At 38.8% G+C, this 16,098-nt stretch overlaps 1 protein-coding gene across 3 annotated transcripts in view; it reads right to left on the bottom strand.

Moving 5' to 3' along the window:
• The window catches only part of LOC126284816 (lysosomal alpha-mannosidase-like), a 264,961-nt gene that overhangs the window by 31,009 nt on the left and 217,854 nt on the right, over positions 1-16,098 (bottom strand). For all 3 annotated transcript variants that reach the window (XM_049984023.1, XM_049984040.1, XM_049984031.1), the window contains 3 exons: positions 6,782-6,899; positions 6,413-6,689; positions 5,873-6,118 (listed from right to left, as the gene is read on the bottom strand). In XM_049984023.1, the coding sequence (XP_049839980.1) occupies positions 5,873-6,118; positions 6,413-6,689; positions 6,782-6,899 (641 nt within the window). The remainder of the gene's footprint in view (positions 1-5,872; positions 6,119-6,412; positions 6,690-6,781; positions 6,900-16,098) is intronic.

A 16,098-nucleotide genomic window follows, 5' to 3' on the forward strand; every position in this document is an offset into this window, starting at 1 on the left:
TCCTGAGAAATCAGTACGCAGAACAACCACCTCTAGCTGTAATAATGGCCTTGATACGCTTGGGCATTGAGTCAAACAGAGCTTGGAGGCGTGTACAGGTACAGCTGCCCATGCAGCTTCAACACGATACCACAGATCCTCAAGAGTAGTTACTGGTGTATTGTGACGAGCCAGTTGCTCAGCCACCATTAAGCAGAATTTTCAATTGCTGAGAGATCTGGAGAATGTGCCGGCCAGGGCACCATTTGAACATTTTCTGTATCCAGAAAGGCCCATACAGGACCTGCAACATGCGGTCGTCGATTATTCTTTAGAAGTGTAGGGCTCCACAGGGATCGAATGAAGGGTAGAGCCATGGGTCATAACACACCTGAAATGTAATGTCCACTGTTCAAAGTGCCATCAATGGGAACAAGAGGTGACCGAGATGTATAACCAGTGGCACCCCATACAATCACACCGGGTGATACGCCAGTAACGCTATGATGAACACACGCTTCCAATGTGCGTTCACCGCGATGTCACCAAACACGGATGCGACCATCATGATACTGTAAACAGAACCTGGATTCATCCGAAAAAATGACATTTTGCCATTCATGCACCCAGGTTCATTGCTGAGTACATCATCACAGGTGCTCCTGTCTGTGATGCAGCATCAAGGGTAACTGCAGCCATGGTCTCTGAGTTGATAGTCCACGCCACTGCAAACATCATCGAACTGTTTGTACAGACGGGTTGTTGTCCTGCAAACATCCCCATTTGTTGATTCAGGGATCAAGATGTGGCTGCATGATCCGTTGCAGCCATGCGGACAAGATGCCTGTCATCTTGATTGCTAGTGATATGAGGCCATTGGGATCCAGCACAGCATTCCCTATTACCCTCCTGAACCCACCGATTCCTTATTCTGCTAACAGTCATTGGATCTTGACCAACGCATGCAGCAATGTCTCGATACGATAAACCACAGTCACAATAGGCTACAATCCAACCTTTATCGAAGTCGAAAACATGATGGTACGCATTTCTCCTCCTTACACAAGGCATCAAAACAACGTTTCACCAGGCAACACTGGTCAACTGCTGTTTGTTTATGAGAAATCCATTGGAAACCATGTCAGCATATTGTAGGTGCCGCAATCGGCACCAACCTTGTGTGAATGCTCTGAAAAGCTAATCATTTGCATATCACAGCATCTTCTTCACGTTGGTTAAATTTCACGTCTGTAGCACGTCATCTTCATGGTGTAGCAATTTTAATGGCCAGTAGTGTATCTTGGTACTTTCTGGGGACATGGGAACACAGTGAGACAGAGTCCTATTAAGTACTTATGTGAACCAGGTCAGTTAGTGTTTTCCTACCACCAATTTTAGTGTGGAAATCAAAACAAGTTAGCACACTCACTCACCACCATCATGTAACAGTGGCTTCACTTGCCCCATTTTTTCCATCTAGTCAGCTGTTATGTCAACTCTGTCACAGCTGAGAGATGTCTGAACTTCACTTTTCAGAAGTGCTGACAAATGTATTTTGCATTGTCGGCACGCTGAATAAGAACTCTTTCACTCAATTTTGTTGAGTTCATACTGGAATCACTTCTGTTTAAAGAAGCTTTCATGTTGTTTGACAAGTATTCACTGCCAACTGCTAATCATCAAATTGAAAAGCATAGTATCCATAGCTTCATACTGTTTATCACATGCCAGTACTTCTGATTTATTATTTGAAAAATATTCACTGCCATTATAGTGGAAGCTGCTAATCCCCAAATTGAAAAGCATATTAACTATAGTTTCATACAGTTTGACATATTCCAGTACTTCTGATTTATTATTGCATCAGACATAAGTCTGTGAGATGGGTGTAGTCATCTACAAATGCAATGATGTACTTTTTATGTCATAAGACATTGGAGTAATAAGAACCATGACATCACTATGTACTAACTCCTGTGGATTTTTTGCTCTTGTTCTCTTCTGTTTGTGTGGAAGTCTTGTTTTCCTGCCTCCCGTATAAATAGTGCACAATTCTACTGTATTTGTATCTCCAATGTTAATTCCTTCCATAGATTTCAGAAGCACTTTTAGATTTTAGATAGGTATAGGGGAGACCCGAGGAATACTAACATCGTTTTGTCAGATGAGTGGCACTGTATTGATTGGGAGATAGTGCTGCAGTATAGTGGATGATGTCAGAAGTAGGGTGCAGGTACAATGAGTCCTTGTAAAAGACAGTCCTATTGAGGCACTAAAAATTAATTTTTATTGATTTTTTGTTAGTTTTGGCTTATGCTTAAATTAAGGTAAGTATTTCAATTTTTTTTTAACAGTGATAACTATAATGTAAGCAGACAGTATGTTTTCTAGTGAGTCTTTCAGTATGAGTTTTGTAACATTTTGGCCATTAGCAATGACATTAAAGTATGGTCTCCACTATGATGTCCGAGAGGGGTAATATCAACAGGCGAATATGGGGAAATGTCAACAGAAGGTCGATACTTCCCCATGCTGTAAATTTCAGAAAAAAGGTGTTTATGTTTAAATAAGGTGTCATATCTAATTTCAGATGGCAAGGACAAGAAAAAAAAATTACAGAGGACTAAATGGACTGGAGAAATGTGAGAAAGGCATTAAGTTTAGTGAAGTCAGGTAGGTCACTGACCTGCACATCAAAAGAGCTGAGCACACAAAAAATTACCCTTTATGGTTGATTAAAATCAAATTTTCACAGGAAATCCCACTTGGCAAGAAGACCTGTTCTTACTCCTGCACAAGAACAAGAATTAGTCAACCATGTGACTAAAATGGCACAATTATCCTGTAGCATCTTCTTAGGTGAGATACAATGAATTGCCTATGGCCTTTTCTGGAAACTGGTCCTTAAGCACAATTTCAATAAAATTACCACAATATACGAAGAAGACTGAGTTTCTGGTTTTTAAAAAAGAAATATTAAAATAAGCTTAACAAAACCATTAAAAAAGTATCAACTGAGTCATATGTTTCAATAAAACTGAAGTTGATTTATTTTTTGCCAAGTTGAACACCATTAAAAAAATGTTATCTAGCTATTTTGATACATATTAAGTTAATAAAATGTGTAAAATGAGTTCCAGTTTTTGCAGCATTAATGACTATCTGTCTTCCAAGCTTTTACACTTTATGTACGTCTTTTATGATGTTCATAAAATATTCACTCACACCAGAGTCCAAATACCAGGAAACTGATTCATTTAATGCATCAGCCTAAAAAACGAAACATATACAACCTTACAGAAACCTCTTGGGAATCACAATTTACTGAATTTGCAAAGCCTCTCGTCTTTGTTTGTTTTATTACAGTGTCCAAATTCACCACTGTTGGAATGTTTAGAATTAAACTGTTTTGATCCACCTGAACTGTGCCTGTCACCTTCAACAAAATTCAAGAATTTTTTTTTCCATGACTGAAACCATTTCTGCATGTATTGTGCGCCTGCTTATCCCCACATTTCTTGTTAGAGTTAGCATGTTTACTTTTAAGATCAATGAGCCTATTTTCATGAAGCTTAACTTTAGTCTTTATGTAGAGAATGTCTCAAATGCAGTTACCATGTTATCATATTCTTGTGGCATTGTCAACAAAAAATGACACACACAATCAGTTTCATTGACTGCTGCACCTGACAGAGATCACATATCAACTTGTAAAATTATAAGAAATACTCATTGTACTTTTGGCTGGATTAAACTTCAGTTTCATAGACATAACTGACTAGTAATTCTTCTTTCAAATGTGTACCACAAGTTTTGCCACATTCAGGACGTACAACTAGAGTATTTAACATATTCCAGGTGGCTGCCTGTAATGTGTTCTATTATTTTTGAACGACACTGTTTATCATGTTTTGTGAGATTTTTGAATGTTTATCAGTTTGTTCCTTTCCATGTCACTATCTAGAAACTTCCCATTTCTCTGTATTCTTCTGCAGGGAGCCCCAACAAATTAATTAATTTGGCATATCTTAGATTTGAAATTTCCAGTTTCCAAAATTGTTCCCATTGCAAAATGAAACTCAACTTGCACAGTCATTATATTTTAAACTTTCAACTATCTACTTTCCATCTTTGGTTCTTTGGGACAATAACTGAACAAAATACTATTGGAAATAATGTCACTGGCAATTTCCGCAGCCTTGATGATCTTTGTCACTATTCCATTGGGCCAAACGAGAAGATATTTGTGCAGTTCCCATTCTTCATGTACTTGCTATTGTTGAACAGCCTGAAATATCAACTGGAAGTGTATGTGCTATTTTCAGTGTAATGGAACTGACAAATAGACATCATTTTATTTTATTATACACTAAAGACATGTTAAAAAAGCTTTTGCTTAAGATAATACTAAGTTAGGTGTTGCGATCAATAATCGATATTGGAATTGTATGTTCTTTGTAGCTTACGACAGTGATCTTTGGTCTACAACGGGTTTACGGCCACTTGAGTGTTGGCCATGGTTGAGTGTAGTTGTTTATATAGTTTTGGCAATAAATGTGTTTTTGATACAAAGAAACCGTGGAGTGCTGCTTCATTTTTTGATAGTCCAGTAATAATTAAAAAACCCGCACCTCTTCTTGGACCCAGAGCAGCAAAGGAATCATCGCCTAGACAATGAGAAGCCACATGGACAACACAGACTCAGCAGCATCAACAAAGGAGACATCATGGCCAGCTCTACTAAAGTATTATGCAGCCATTAGCCACACCGTAATGGTGTCCTTATGGAGATAACTTTTCCTGAACAGTAGAGCGGTTTCGTGACATCAGGAAAAAGTTACTGTTATGAATTAAATCTACAGTATGTAGTTCTATTTAAAAAATTAATGAACTGGAGCATTTTTTAAAGCAATGCTGGTGATCAAATATAAATTATACAGGACCCTTGAAATTTCAGTGTTGTCTTATAGGTTCTCAATAAAAAAAAATTAAAACTTCTTATTTATTACAAAAATAAGAGATAACAAAGGAACAAAAGAGCCATTAACTTATAATCCAAATTCATAGCTTGTACTTTGAGGTCAATACTACAAAAATTTTAGGAATTATTCTTTTCCTTTAATGTCATTTTAGATGTGATTGTGAATTATGTTTCTTTGCCAAATAAAATACAAAAATGGAAGTATACGTTTTTTCCTATCTTGATTGTCTTGATGGTGTTACTTAAAGGTAAGACATTCTTCTTCAACAGTCCTTACGCCACAGGGTATGTAGCTTCCAAATTTCCCACATTTTGATTTTAAATAAATGAATGGTAATTCATTTTGTAAATATTAGCAAGTGTTGTTTTGTGCCTTCAGACTATGGGGGAAAAAACAAACAAACTTTTAAAGTCTGAAGTACCACAAAATTGAAACAGAAAAAGTTAATGTTCTAAAATTTGATATTGTTATTTATCTCTATAGACAGATCAAACAGGGTAAGTTTCATCCAGATCTGAGACAGTGAGTGACATAGCCAGGATGATTTATTACTCCATCCAAGAAAAGTGTCCATTATCCAGGAACTGAATATTGTTAAAATGGTTAAAACTTTCTATACTATTCTTCTGTCATCTTATGAATTCTCTTAAAAGTATCTCATTTTACTTCAGCTACTTTGGAATCAAAACCTTTAGGGAAAGTGTCCAAGAGGGGAGCCAAGGGTTAATTTTGTGGCTTAAATGTACAGTCAACACAAATAGTGTGTGTTAGTAATACAGCAAAATACTGGTGATCTTTGAAGGTGACCTCTACAGATAGTGATCTAATAAAAAAATATTCATCAGATTCCATGGCAAGATAGCTCAGTAAATGTTATAAAAGATTATATTTCATCATAAACATTTTATTACCTCTGTTGTGTAAGAAGTCCATTCATCAAATGATATATTTAGTGGAGTAACAAAGACCCATGGGCTCAGCAACTTCTCCTGTGCCAATCGTCTCTCCTGGGCCGCAAGACTTAGGTTTCCAGATCCTGTAGTTGGACCAACAACCAAATAGTGCTTCCCCCTAGCAATTCGGCCCTTACCAAATGCTTCATCATCAAGTGCTTCACCAACGCCTTTTGCGTCATCATTCAACAGACGACGGTGCACCTTTATAACAAAAATGACCACTTTCAGTCCACTGTAATTTTCATTTGTGACATTTTATTGAGACAACAGCAACAGAGTAGTTCTCTTATGGATCTGTCTCTATTTCCCTTACACTATTTATGTCTAATACATGTTATATAACATTTCAAAAATTGTTAATTTCAAGATTCTTTGAGTTTTATTGCACCTAACTTAATATGTATTCTTTTAAGATTTACTACTAAACATACAAATAAGTTCCGATAATTGCAAATGCACAGTTTTATTTTAACATGAACTTGGGTAAAAAAGTACCATTATTTCAATTTCTCCATTTCTCAGGCTGGATCCTCCTTGTGCTCTGTCATTTAAAATAGCCAATCTTAAATCTTTAAAAGCATCCTCTATAACTATTTTTGAAGTTATAGGATAGTAATTTCCTGAAATAGGTTCATTAACTTCTAAATCCCAAGTGGGCCGGAAGTTGACTACCCTTTTCAACATTTCTCTGCCATTGGAGTCAGTGTAAAATGTTTCATTGTTGACCAAGTCTGTTGTTATGTGGGTAATAATTTCCTTTCCAATATCATCACTGAAAATGAAAAAAATTGGTGAATGAATACTATGGTAACACTTGTAGAAATATGTAATAAACTCTGCACAAAGAGAACATCAAATACATACTCAACTGGTATGGGGCCCACCAGCCACTCAAATTCAATGTGATTTGTATCTTTATAAACTCTAATAACTTGACTTATCCAATTAGTGAACTCCTGATGAACCTCTTCCACAAGCTCTCCTGTAAAAACAAAAGATTCACTGAAAATTTTGTCCCCTGGTAAATAAAAATGTTTTATGCTTGGTATTTTATATTGCTCTGTGACTATACATTTCCTATTCCTACTCAGTGATTCTTGTTATGTAACTGCAAGCATGTATAGGATAAGTGGTCAAATACTCATGTATATTATCTTTCTTTCTAATTATTTTTCTTGTCAAGTATATATGTAATATTTACAAAAAAAAAAAAAGAAAAAAAAAAAAAGAAAAGAGTCAGCTCATGAATGAATGTAATGCACCAGATACTTCTGGATTAAAGGCAACCAATCACTTATAAGCAGAAGCATGGAACTGTCGACAGGCACACACAAAAGAATGAAGACTTGTTAGCTTTCAGAGTTATCCTTTGATGAGTTGGACTAACACTCCCACATGCCTACACATACGTCTGCCCCAACAGGGTGTCAGCTGTGCTAACAGTGCCAATGCTTTGTTTCTGAGCAGAGGGAGTGGTTGTGGTGGTGGTAGTGTCAAGTAGTGTGGGCAGAGGGAGAGGGAAGCAGGAGGCAGTGGGAGGGACTGGGGGTGGGTGACTAGTGTCTCAGAGGGAGGCAGTCAGTTTGGTAGCTGTGACTGTGGGAGGCAAGAGTGTGCAGGTACATTGGCTAGGCATGTAATGCGTGATTGTAGGGGCTGGTGGGGAGTGGCGCACTCTGAAGATCACATGGTGGCCGTGAATTGGGAGGAGGTGACAGGGTGGGGGGACAGTGGGTTACCTTAGACTGAGGCCAGGATGATTACAGGAGCAAAGGATGTGTTGTAGAATAATGCCCATCTGCATAGTTCAGAGAAGCTGGTGGAGGAGGAAAGGACTCTGATGGCCTGGGTTGTGAAACAGCCACTGAAGCTGGGCATTTTGTGCTCAGTTGCATGTTGTGCCACCCGTTTGTCAACTATGTTCTTGGCAACAGTATGGCAGTGCCAATTCATCCTTGTGGACAGTTGGTTGGTAGTCATACCAACATAAAAAGCTGTGCAGTGTTTTGCAGCAGGATTAGTATAACAATGGTTGCTTTCAGAGATGGCAAGGCCTTTGACAGGGTAGATTAAGCCTGTGTCAGGACTGGAGTAGGAGGTCCTTGCTGGGTGGATTTGGCGGGTCTCGCACCACGGTCTCCCGTAGGGATGGTACCACTGTGACAAGGGCTCGGGTTGCGAGTGACGCAGGAATTCACTGGGATTTTGGGAAGGTTGGGTGTGTGGTGGAATTACTACTTTAGGAGAAGTGGGAAGGCTACTTCAAAACTGATTAACTCTGTTAATAAAATTGATACAACATCCAGAAAAGTGTCAACAGATAGACCTTGGTGAGCGTTATCTGTAAATGTATTCACTTACGTTATTTACTTGTTTCTTAAGCAGTGGGAGACTGCCACTAATTGCCATATTTGATTACTTTTGAAAAGCATACACACAGCAGGCTACCTAGCATTAAGACCTAGCTATTGGAATAAATAGAATGTCCATGTTTTATGTAAATTAAAATCAAAATTAGATGACACTAATTGTTTATTGTTGATATTGTAGGTGAATATGGAATTGGGGTAAGGAATGAAAAAGGAAGCTGCCTGGTAGAATTTTGCACAAAGCATAACTTAATCATAGCTAACACTTGGTTCAAGAATCATGAAAGAAGGTTGTGTACATGAAAGAAGCCTGGAAGGTCTTAGATAGATTATATAATGGTAAGACAAAGATTTAGGAACCACGTTTTAAACTGTAAGACATTTCCAGGAACCGATATGGACTCTGAGCACAATCTATTGGTTATGAACTGTAGATTAAAACTGAAAAAACTGCAAAAAGTTGGGAATTTTAGAAGGTGCAACCTAGATAAACTGACAGAACCTGAGTTTGTAGAGAGTTTCAGGGAGAGCATAAGGGAACAATTGACAAGAATGGGGGAAAGAAATACAGTAGTAGAAGAATGGGTAGCTTTGAGGGATGAAGTAGTGAAGGCAGCACAGGATCAAGTAGGTAAAAAGACGAGGGCTAGTAGAAATCCTTGGGCGACAGAAGAAATACTGAATTTAATTGATGAAAGGAGAAAATATAAAAATGCAGTACATGAAGCAGGCAAAAAGGAATACAAACGTCTCAAAAATGAGATCAACAGGAAGTGCAAAACGGCTAAGCAGGGATGGATAGAGGACAAATGTAAGGATGTAGAGGCGTATATCACTAGGGGTAAGATAGATACTGCCTACAGAAAAATTAAAAAGATCTTTGGAGAAAAGAGAACCACTTGCATGAATATCAAGACCACAGATGGAAACCCAGTTCTAAGCAAAGAAGGGAAAGTAGAAAGGTGGAATGAGTATATAGAGGGTCTATACAAGGGTGAGGTTCTGGAGGACACTATTATGGAAATGGAAGAGAATGTAGATGAAGATGAAATGTGAGGTATAATACTGCATGAACAGTTTGACAGAGCACTGAAAGACCTAAGTCAAAACAAGGGCCCAGGAAAAGACAACATTCACTGATAGCCTTGGGAGAGCCAGCCCTGACAAAACTCTACCATCTGATGAGCAAGATGTATGAGACAGGCATAATACCCTCAGACTTCAAGAAGGATATAATAATTCCAATCCCAAATAAAGCAGGTATTGACAGATGTGAAAATTACTGAACTATCAATTTAATAAGCCACAGCTGCAAATTACTAACATGAATTCTTTTACAGATGAATGGAAGAACTGGTAGAAGCCAATGTTGGGGAAGATCAGTTTGGATCCCGTAAAAATGTTGGAACATGTGAAGCAATACTGACCCTATGACTTATCTTAGAAAATAGATTAAGGGAAGGCAAACCTACGTTTGTAGCATTTGTAGACTTAGAGAAATTTTTTGACAATGTTGGCTGGAATACGCTCTTTCAAATTCTGAAGGCTATTTACAATTCGTACAGAAACCAGATGGCAGTTATAAGAGTCGAGGGATATAAAAGGGAAGCAGTGGTTGGGAAGGGAGTGAGACAGGGTTGTAGCCTATCTCTGATGTTATTCAATCTGTTTATTGAGCAAACGGTAAAGGAAACAAAAGAAAAATTTGGAGTAGGTATTAAAATCCATGGAGAAGAAATAAAAACTTTGAGGTTCGCCGATGACATTGTAATTCTGTCAGAGACAGCAAAGGACCTGGAAGAGCAGCTGAACGGAATGGACAGTGTATTGAATCGAGGATATAAGATGAACATAAACAAAATCAAATGATGCTGAGGGAATTAGATTAGGAAATGAGACACTTAAAAGTAGGAAAGGAATTTTGCTATTTGGGGAGTGAAATAACTGATGATGGTCAAAGTGGAGAGGATATAAAATGTACACTAGCAATGGCAAGGAAAGCATTTCTAAAGAACAGAAATTTGTTAACATTGAGTATAGATTTAAGTGTCAGGAAGTCACTTCTGAAAGTATTTGTATGGAGTGTAGCCATATATGGACGTGAAACATGGATAATGAATAGTTTAGACAATAAGAGAATAGAAGCTTTCAAAATTTGGTGCTCCAGAAGAATGCTGAAGATTAGATGAGTAGATCACATAACAAATGAGGAGGTATTGAACAGAATAGGGGAGAAGAGAAATTTGTGGCACAACTTGACTAGAAGAAGGGATCAGGTTGTAGGACATATTCTGAGGCATCAAGGGATCACCAGTTTAGTATTGGAGGACAGTGTGGAGGGTAAAGATCATAGACACAGAAGAGATGAATACACTAAACAGATTGGGAAGGATGTAGGTTGCAGTAGGTACTGGGAGATGAAGAAGCTTGCACAGGATAGTTTAGCATGGAGAGCTGCATCAAACCAGTCTCTGGACTGAAGACCACAACAACAACAACAACAACATTATCAATAACGGAAGAGCCAGAAGTGCTTTGTCAACTCTGAGTCGATACTTGGAAAGAGGGGGATTTTTCCAATTTGAAAGATGCCCTGCTTAAATCATCAGCATGAAATTTAGATATGTTTTGACTGGTCAAAGATTTGTACTTCATGTAAATGTTACAAATCTTAGTAACTCAATTGGATATTTAAATTAGAAATGTAGTATTTAGCTTCAACTTGTTCAGAAATTAAGCATTTTTATCAGAGTACATATACTTTATAAATATACAAACTTCTTCAAAAGATATGAACTTTTGTAGTTTGGTGAATCAAGACAGTGTGAGATGGAGTAAAGCATATAGATTCTGAGACACAAATGTGTAGGGGCTGGGGCATCTACTGTTCCAGATGCAATTATGCAAGGTGCTTGTGTTGGTTTGGGTGGCATTTTAGCTGCATTGACAAAGTATTTGTCATGATAAATGTTAAACTGAGGATTTTAACTTTTTAAGGGTTTTTGTGTATGATGCATGATGAACGACTTGCGAAACTTTTTAGAATAATTAGTCAGTGATTTTATAACAAAGTAGGTGGGTTCCAACCAGTCTTTATGTTATCCCCCCCCCCCCCCCCCAAAAAAAAATCATTATTTTCCTTTGCAAATATCATCGATGCAATCATTCATAGCTTGTGCACAGTACCAGAAATCTTAAATATTAAGTCAAGGCTTAGACTGCTTCACTTTATTATCCATTAAATTAATTTGGATAATTAGAATGTGAGAATCTGTTGATGTGACTAGTTTACCTAAAAAGCTATTCTATTTACAAATAATGGTAATTTCAGACTTTGTTATCATTGTTTGTACAGAGTGTGTTCCATAAGTAATGCGACCAATTTTTTTCTGACGCAATGGTACACCACAGTACCCGGCTGGGTTAAGTGGAGAAAGGTGTTAGCTTCAAAACGCTCTTTGTCTCATTTAGCTGTGAGCTGCAGGAGAGTCAGGACATGCATTTCCATCAACCCCAGTTTGAGTTTATGTACATGGCACAATGGATCATTCTGTAGACCAACGATACGCTATCAGATTTGTGTTAAACTTGAGAAGTCTGCCACCAAAGCATTTACATTACTTCAACAAGCCTTTGGGACTGATTGCTTGTCAAAATCACTAGTTTTCTGATGGCCCAAGTCATTCATGGAGGGCCGAGAGGAGACCACCGATGAACCTTGCAGCCATCAACCACACACCAGTTGACGAAAATGTGACATGCGTGCATGATTATTTGAACTCTGACATATGGCTGAGCCTTCAATTGATAGCAAAAACTCTAAACATGTGAAAAACAACCATTTTCTGCATTGTGACCAAAGATATGAACATGAGAATTGTGTGTGCCAAACTTGTCCCAAAAGTGTTGACCGACAAACAGAAGCACATGCAAGTACTTCGGTGCCGAGAAATGTTGGAAATGTGTGAAAATGATCCTCAATTTTTAAACTCAGTTATCACTGGTGATGAGTCATGGATTTTTGAGTATGACCCTGTGACAAAAAGGCAGAGTTGAGAGTGGCACACCCCATCGCTGCTCCGTCCCAAGAAGGCACCCATGAGGAAGTCCAGGATCAAAACCATGCTCGTTGTCTTCTTTGACATCAGAGGCATTGTCCAACATGAATTCATATCTACCGGGACTACAGTGAACTCAGCTTTCTACTTGGAAGTGCTCAATAGACTGAATAGGAGAGTCTCGTGCTGCCGAAGTGACATCAGGGATCGTGGAAACTTCACCACGACAATGTGCCGAGTCACAGCGCCATCATTGTCAATGACTTCCTGGTCAGGATCAAGACCACATTGGTTCTGCAGCCTCTCTACAATCCTGACATGGCTCCCACTGCATTTTTTTTCCCTTGGTTAAAAGGAGTCTTGAAAGGAAAACATTGGGACACGATTGAAAGCATCCAGGCACATGTTACATCAGCTCTTAAGGACATTCCGAAAAAGGCCATTCCAGGATGCCTGCCAGGCATGGAAACACCGCTTCCAGAAGTGTATCAATGAAAGAGGGTGCTATTTTGAAAATTTTTGATTATTTGTACAAATATGTTCAATAAATGTTTTTTTATGAATTTGGTCGCATTACTTATGGAACTCATTTTGTATGTAAACATGTACACAATTTCTAATTACCTGATCACGTAGTTTTTTTCATACGTAAATACAGGTATATACATGATTGCTAGCTACCTGATCAAGTACATAAAAAAGCTACGTAAAAGATGGTAGTACTGATATAGCTAATGTTGAAAATATATTAGCAAATTCTGCACTCATTTAATTTGCGAATAATTAGCAATTTTTAGTTAAAACATTGTTACTGAAGTAGAATCCCATATTTTGGCAAATTAGACAGCATAATTCAATAGAAATTGTGGCTGTGTGTAGAAGTCCTAGGAAAATGAATATCTCTCTACTGTTCAGTTAATCAGTAATCAGGAATATAAATATTCAATTGCAATGTGCAAAAAGTTAGTAAACAGCAATAGGTAAATTCAATTCTGATTATTGCAAACTGATAAAACAAGTTCCTCATGAGCCATTTTGGTCACTCTTCAGAAGGTTACGAAAGATACAAAGTGTATTCCACTAAGATGGGGGGGTTGGGTTGTTTGGGGAAGGAGACCAGACAGCGAGGTTATCGGTCTCATCGGATTAGGGAAGGATGGGGAAGGAAGTTGGCCATGCCCTTCCAGAGGAACCATTGCAGCATTTGCCTGGAGTGATTTAGGGAAATCACAGAAAACCTAAATCAGGATGGCCGGACGTGGGATTGAACCGTCATCCTCCCGAATGCGAGTCCAGTGTCTAACCACTGCGCCACCTCACTTGCTCACTAAGATGGGGAAATGTACCACAGGCAAAGTATACAAATCACTAATGAGATGAATTTTATCTAAATTTCATGTATAGGAGATTATTGTGTAACTCAGTGACTGTTTATTTTAATTTAAGGAAAGAGTGTGATGTTGCAGTTAATTATCATTATGGTCTGTGCGAAACTCTGATAATGATCATAACTGTAATAATAGGCTCAAACTGTGAACTGTTTTGTTTCCTCCAAATTATAAGTACTGTGCACATTGTATTTAATTTTGATATGACTATCCACTTGGTAGGACAATATAATTAGTGAATGATTTACTTGCCACACATTCATTATTGTGAATCAGAACATCTATGTTACTGTAGTCTGGTTACAGTTCATCAGCTGAGTGTAGAATGTGACTAACCATTTATATGTGTATAAATTATAATAAATAAGACTTGATCTGGCCATAAACTGTAGGTTATTCAACATAGAAGCACAGTTAAATCATTTGAACTGCAAACCTAGTGTAGACTACATCATTTGAAATAGCCTACTTTTGACAACTGTTTTTCGACCAGATTCAATTGCAGTAATTCACATGTAGGCTCCATTCCTTGCCAACTCAACTGAGATTCAAGCCAGTATGAGAGACAAGTTGAACAACATCCCAGAAAAGGCCTTTTCTACCAGTTTCACTTGGCTGTACAAACATTCTGTGTACTGTACTCAAGTACACCTGAAGCATTCTGCACATTGTAGTCAAGTACACCTGAATGATTAAAACCACCATGCTAATGTTTCTCTATTTTGTTTGAATCGAGTCTCAATATGGTTTGGACGAATGAGGTATGTCTGAAGATAATAAAGAAATTAATTAAACTTTAATGTTCATATGTATCAACTGCCACAATTAGAAATCAGACCTGTATCATAATTTCATAATTGTGTAGGGATATTTATAGGTGTTTTTGATGAACACGATCTATGTGAACAGAATGTGATCCTGCTCATCAACCCCTTTGCCATAGATGAGCTTTAAACTTTAATAAATATTCGTCCACGTACTGCATATCACTACTGGGGAAATATCATTGATACTATTAAGACCAACTTTAGTTTTTTCCACAGTATAGAGCTGAAGCATTACAGTAGGGATGGTGTAACACTGTGCCAAGATGTGCTGGCCATGCACCAAGGCATGTTTAGCCACAGGCTGATCCTCATTACCAACAAACACTGTCTGCCTATGTCCATTCATGCGAATGGACAGTTTGTTGCTGGAAATTCCCACATAGAAAGCGTCACAGTGTAGGCAGGTCAGTTGGTAAATCACGTGGGTGTTTTCTCACGTGGCTCTGCCTTTGATCGTGTACACCTTCCGGGTTACAGGACTGGAGTAGGTGGTGGTGGGAGGGTGCATAGGACAGGTTTTACACCGGGGGCGCTTGTCACCTTAGCCAGCTTCATCCTGACCCACAACTTCTTCACTTTTGAAGGCCAGACATACCAACAATTAAAGGGAACAGCCATGGGCACCAGGATGGCCCCCTCATATGCCAACCTATTTATGGGTCTCTTAGAGGAAGCCTTCTTGGTTACCCAAGCCTGCCAACCCAAAGTTTGGTACAGATATATTGACGACATCTTCATGATCTGGACTCACAGTGAAGAACAACTCCTGAATTTCCTCTCCAACCTCAACTCCTTTGGTTCCATCAGATTCACCTGGTCCTACTCCAAATCCCATGCCACTTTCTTTGACGTTGACCTCCATCTGTCCAATGGCCAGCTTCACACATCCGCCCACATCAAACCCACCAACAAGAGACAGTACCTCCATTATGATAGCTGCCACCCATTCCATATCAAACAGTCCCTTCCCTACAGCCTAGGTCTTCGTGGCAAATGAATCTGCTCCAGTCCGGAATCCTTGAACCATTACACCAACAACCTGAAAACAGCATTTGCGTCCCGCAACTACCCTCCCGACCTGGTACAGAAGCAAATAACCAGAGCCACTCCCTCATCCCCTCAAACCCAGAACTTCCCTCAGAAGAAACACAAAAGTGCCCCACTTGTGACAGGATACTTTCCGGGACTGGATCAGACTCTGAATGTGGATCTCCAGTAGGGATACGACTTGCTCAAATCCTGCCCTGAAATGAGATCCATCCTTCATGAAATCCTCCCCACTCCACCAAGAGTGTCTTTCCGCAGTCCACCTAACCTTCGTAACCTCATAGTTCATCCCTATGAAATTCCCAAACCACCTTCCCTACCCTCTGGCTCCTACTCTTGTAACCACCCCCAGTGTAAAACCTGTCCCATGCACCCACCCACCACCACCTGCTCCAGTCCTGTAACCCGGAAGGTGTACCAACTGACCTGCCTACACTGTGAAGCTTTCTATGTGGGAATGACCAGCAACAAACTTTCCATTCGCATAAATGG

The sequence above is a fragment of the Schistocerca gregaria genome, chromosome 1 (genome assembly GCF_023897955.1).
Source record: "Schistocerca gregaria isolate iqSchGreg1 chromosome 1, iqSchGreg1.2, whole genome shotgun sequence".
Taxonomy (NCBI): domain Eukaryota; kingdom Metazoa; phylum Arthropoda; class Insecta; order Orthoptera; family Acrididae; genus Schistocerca; species Schistocerca gregaria.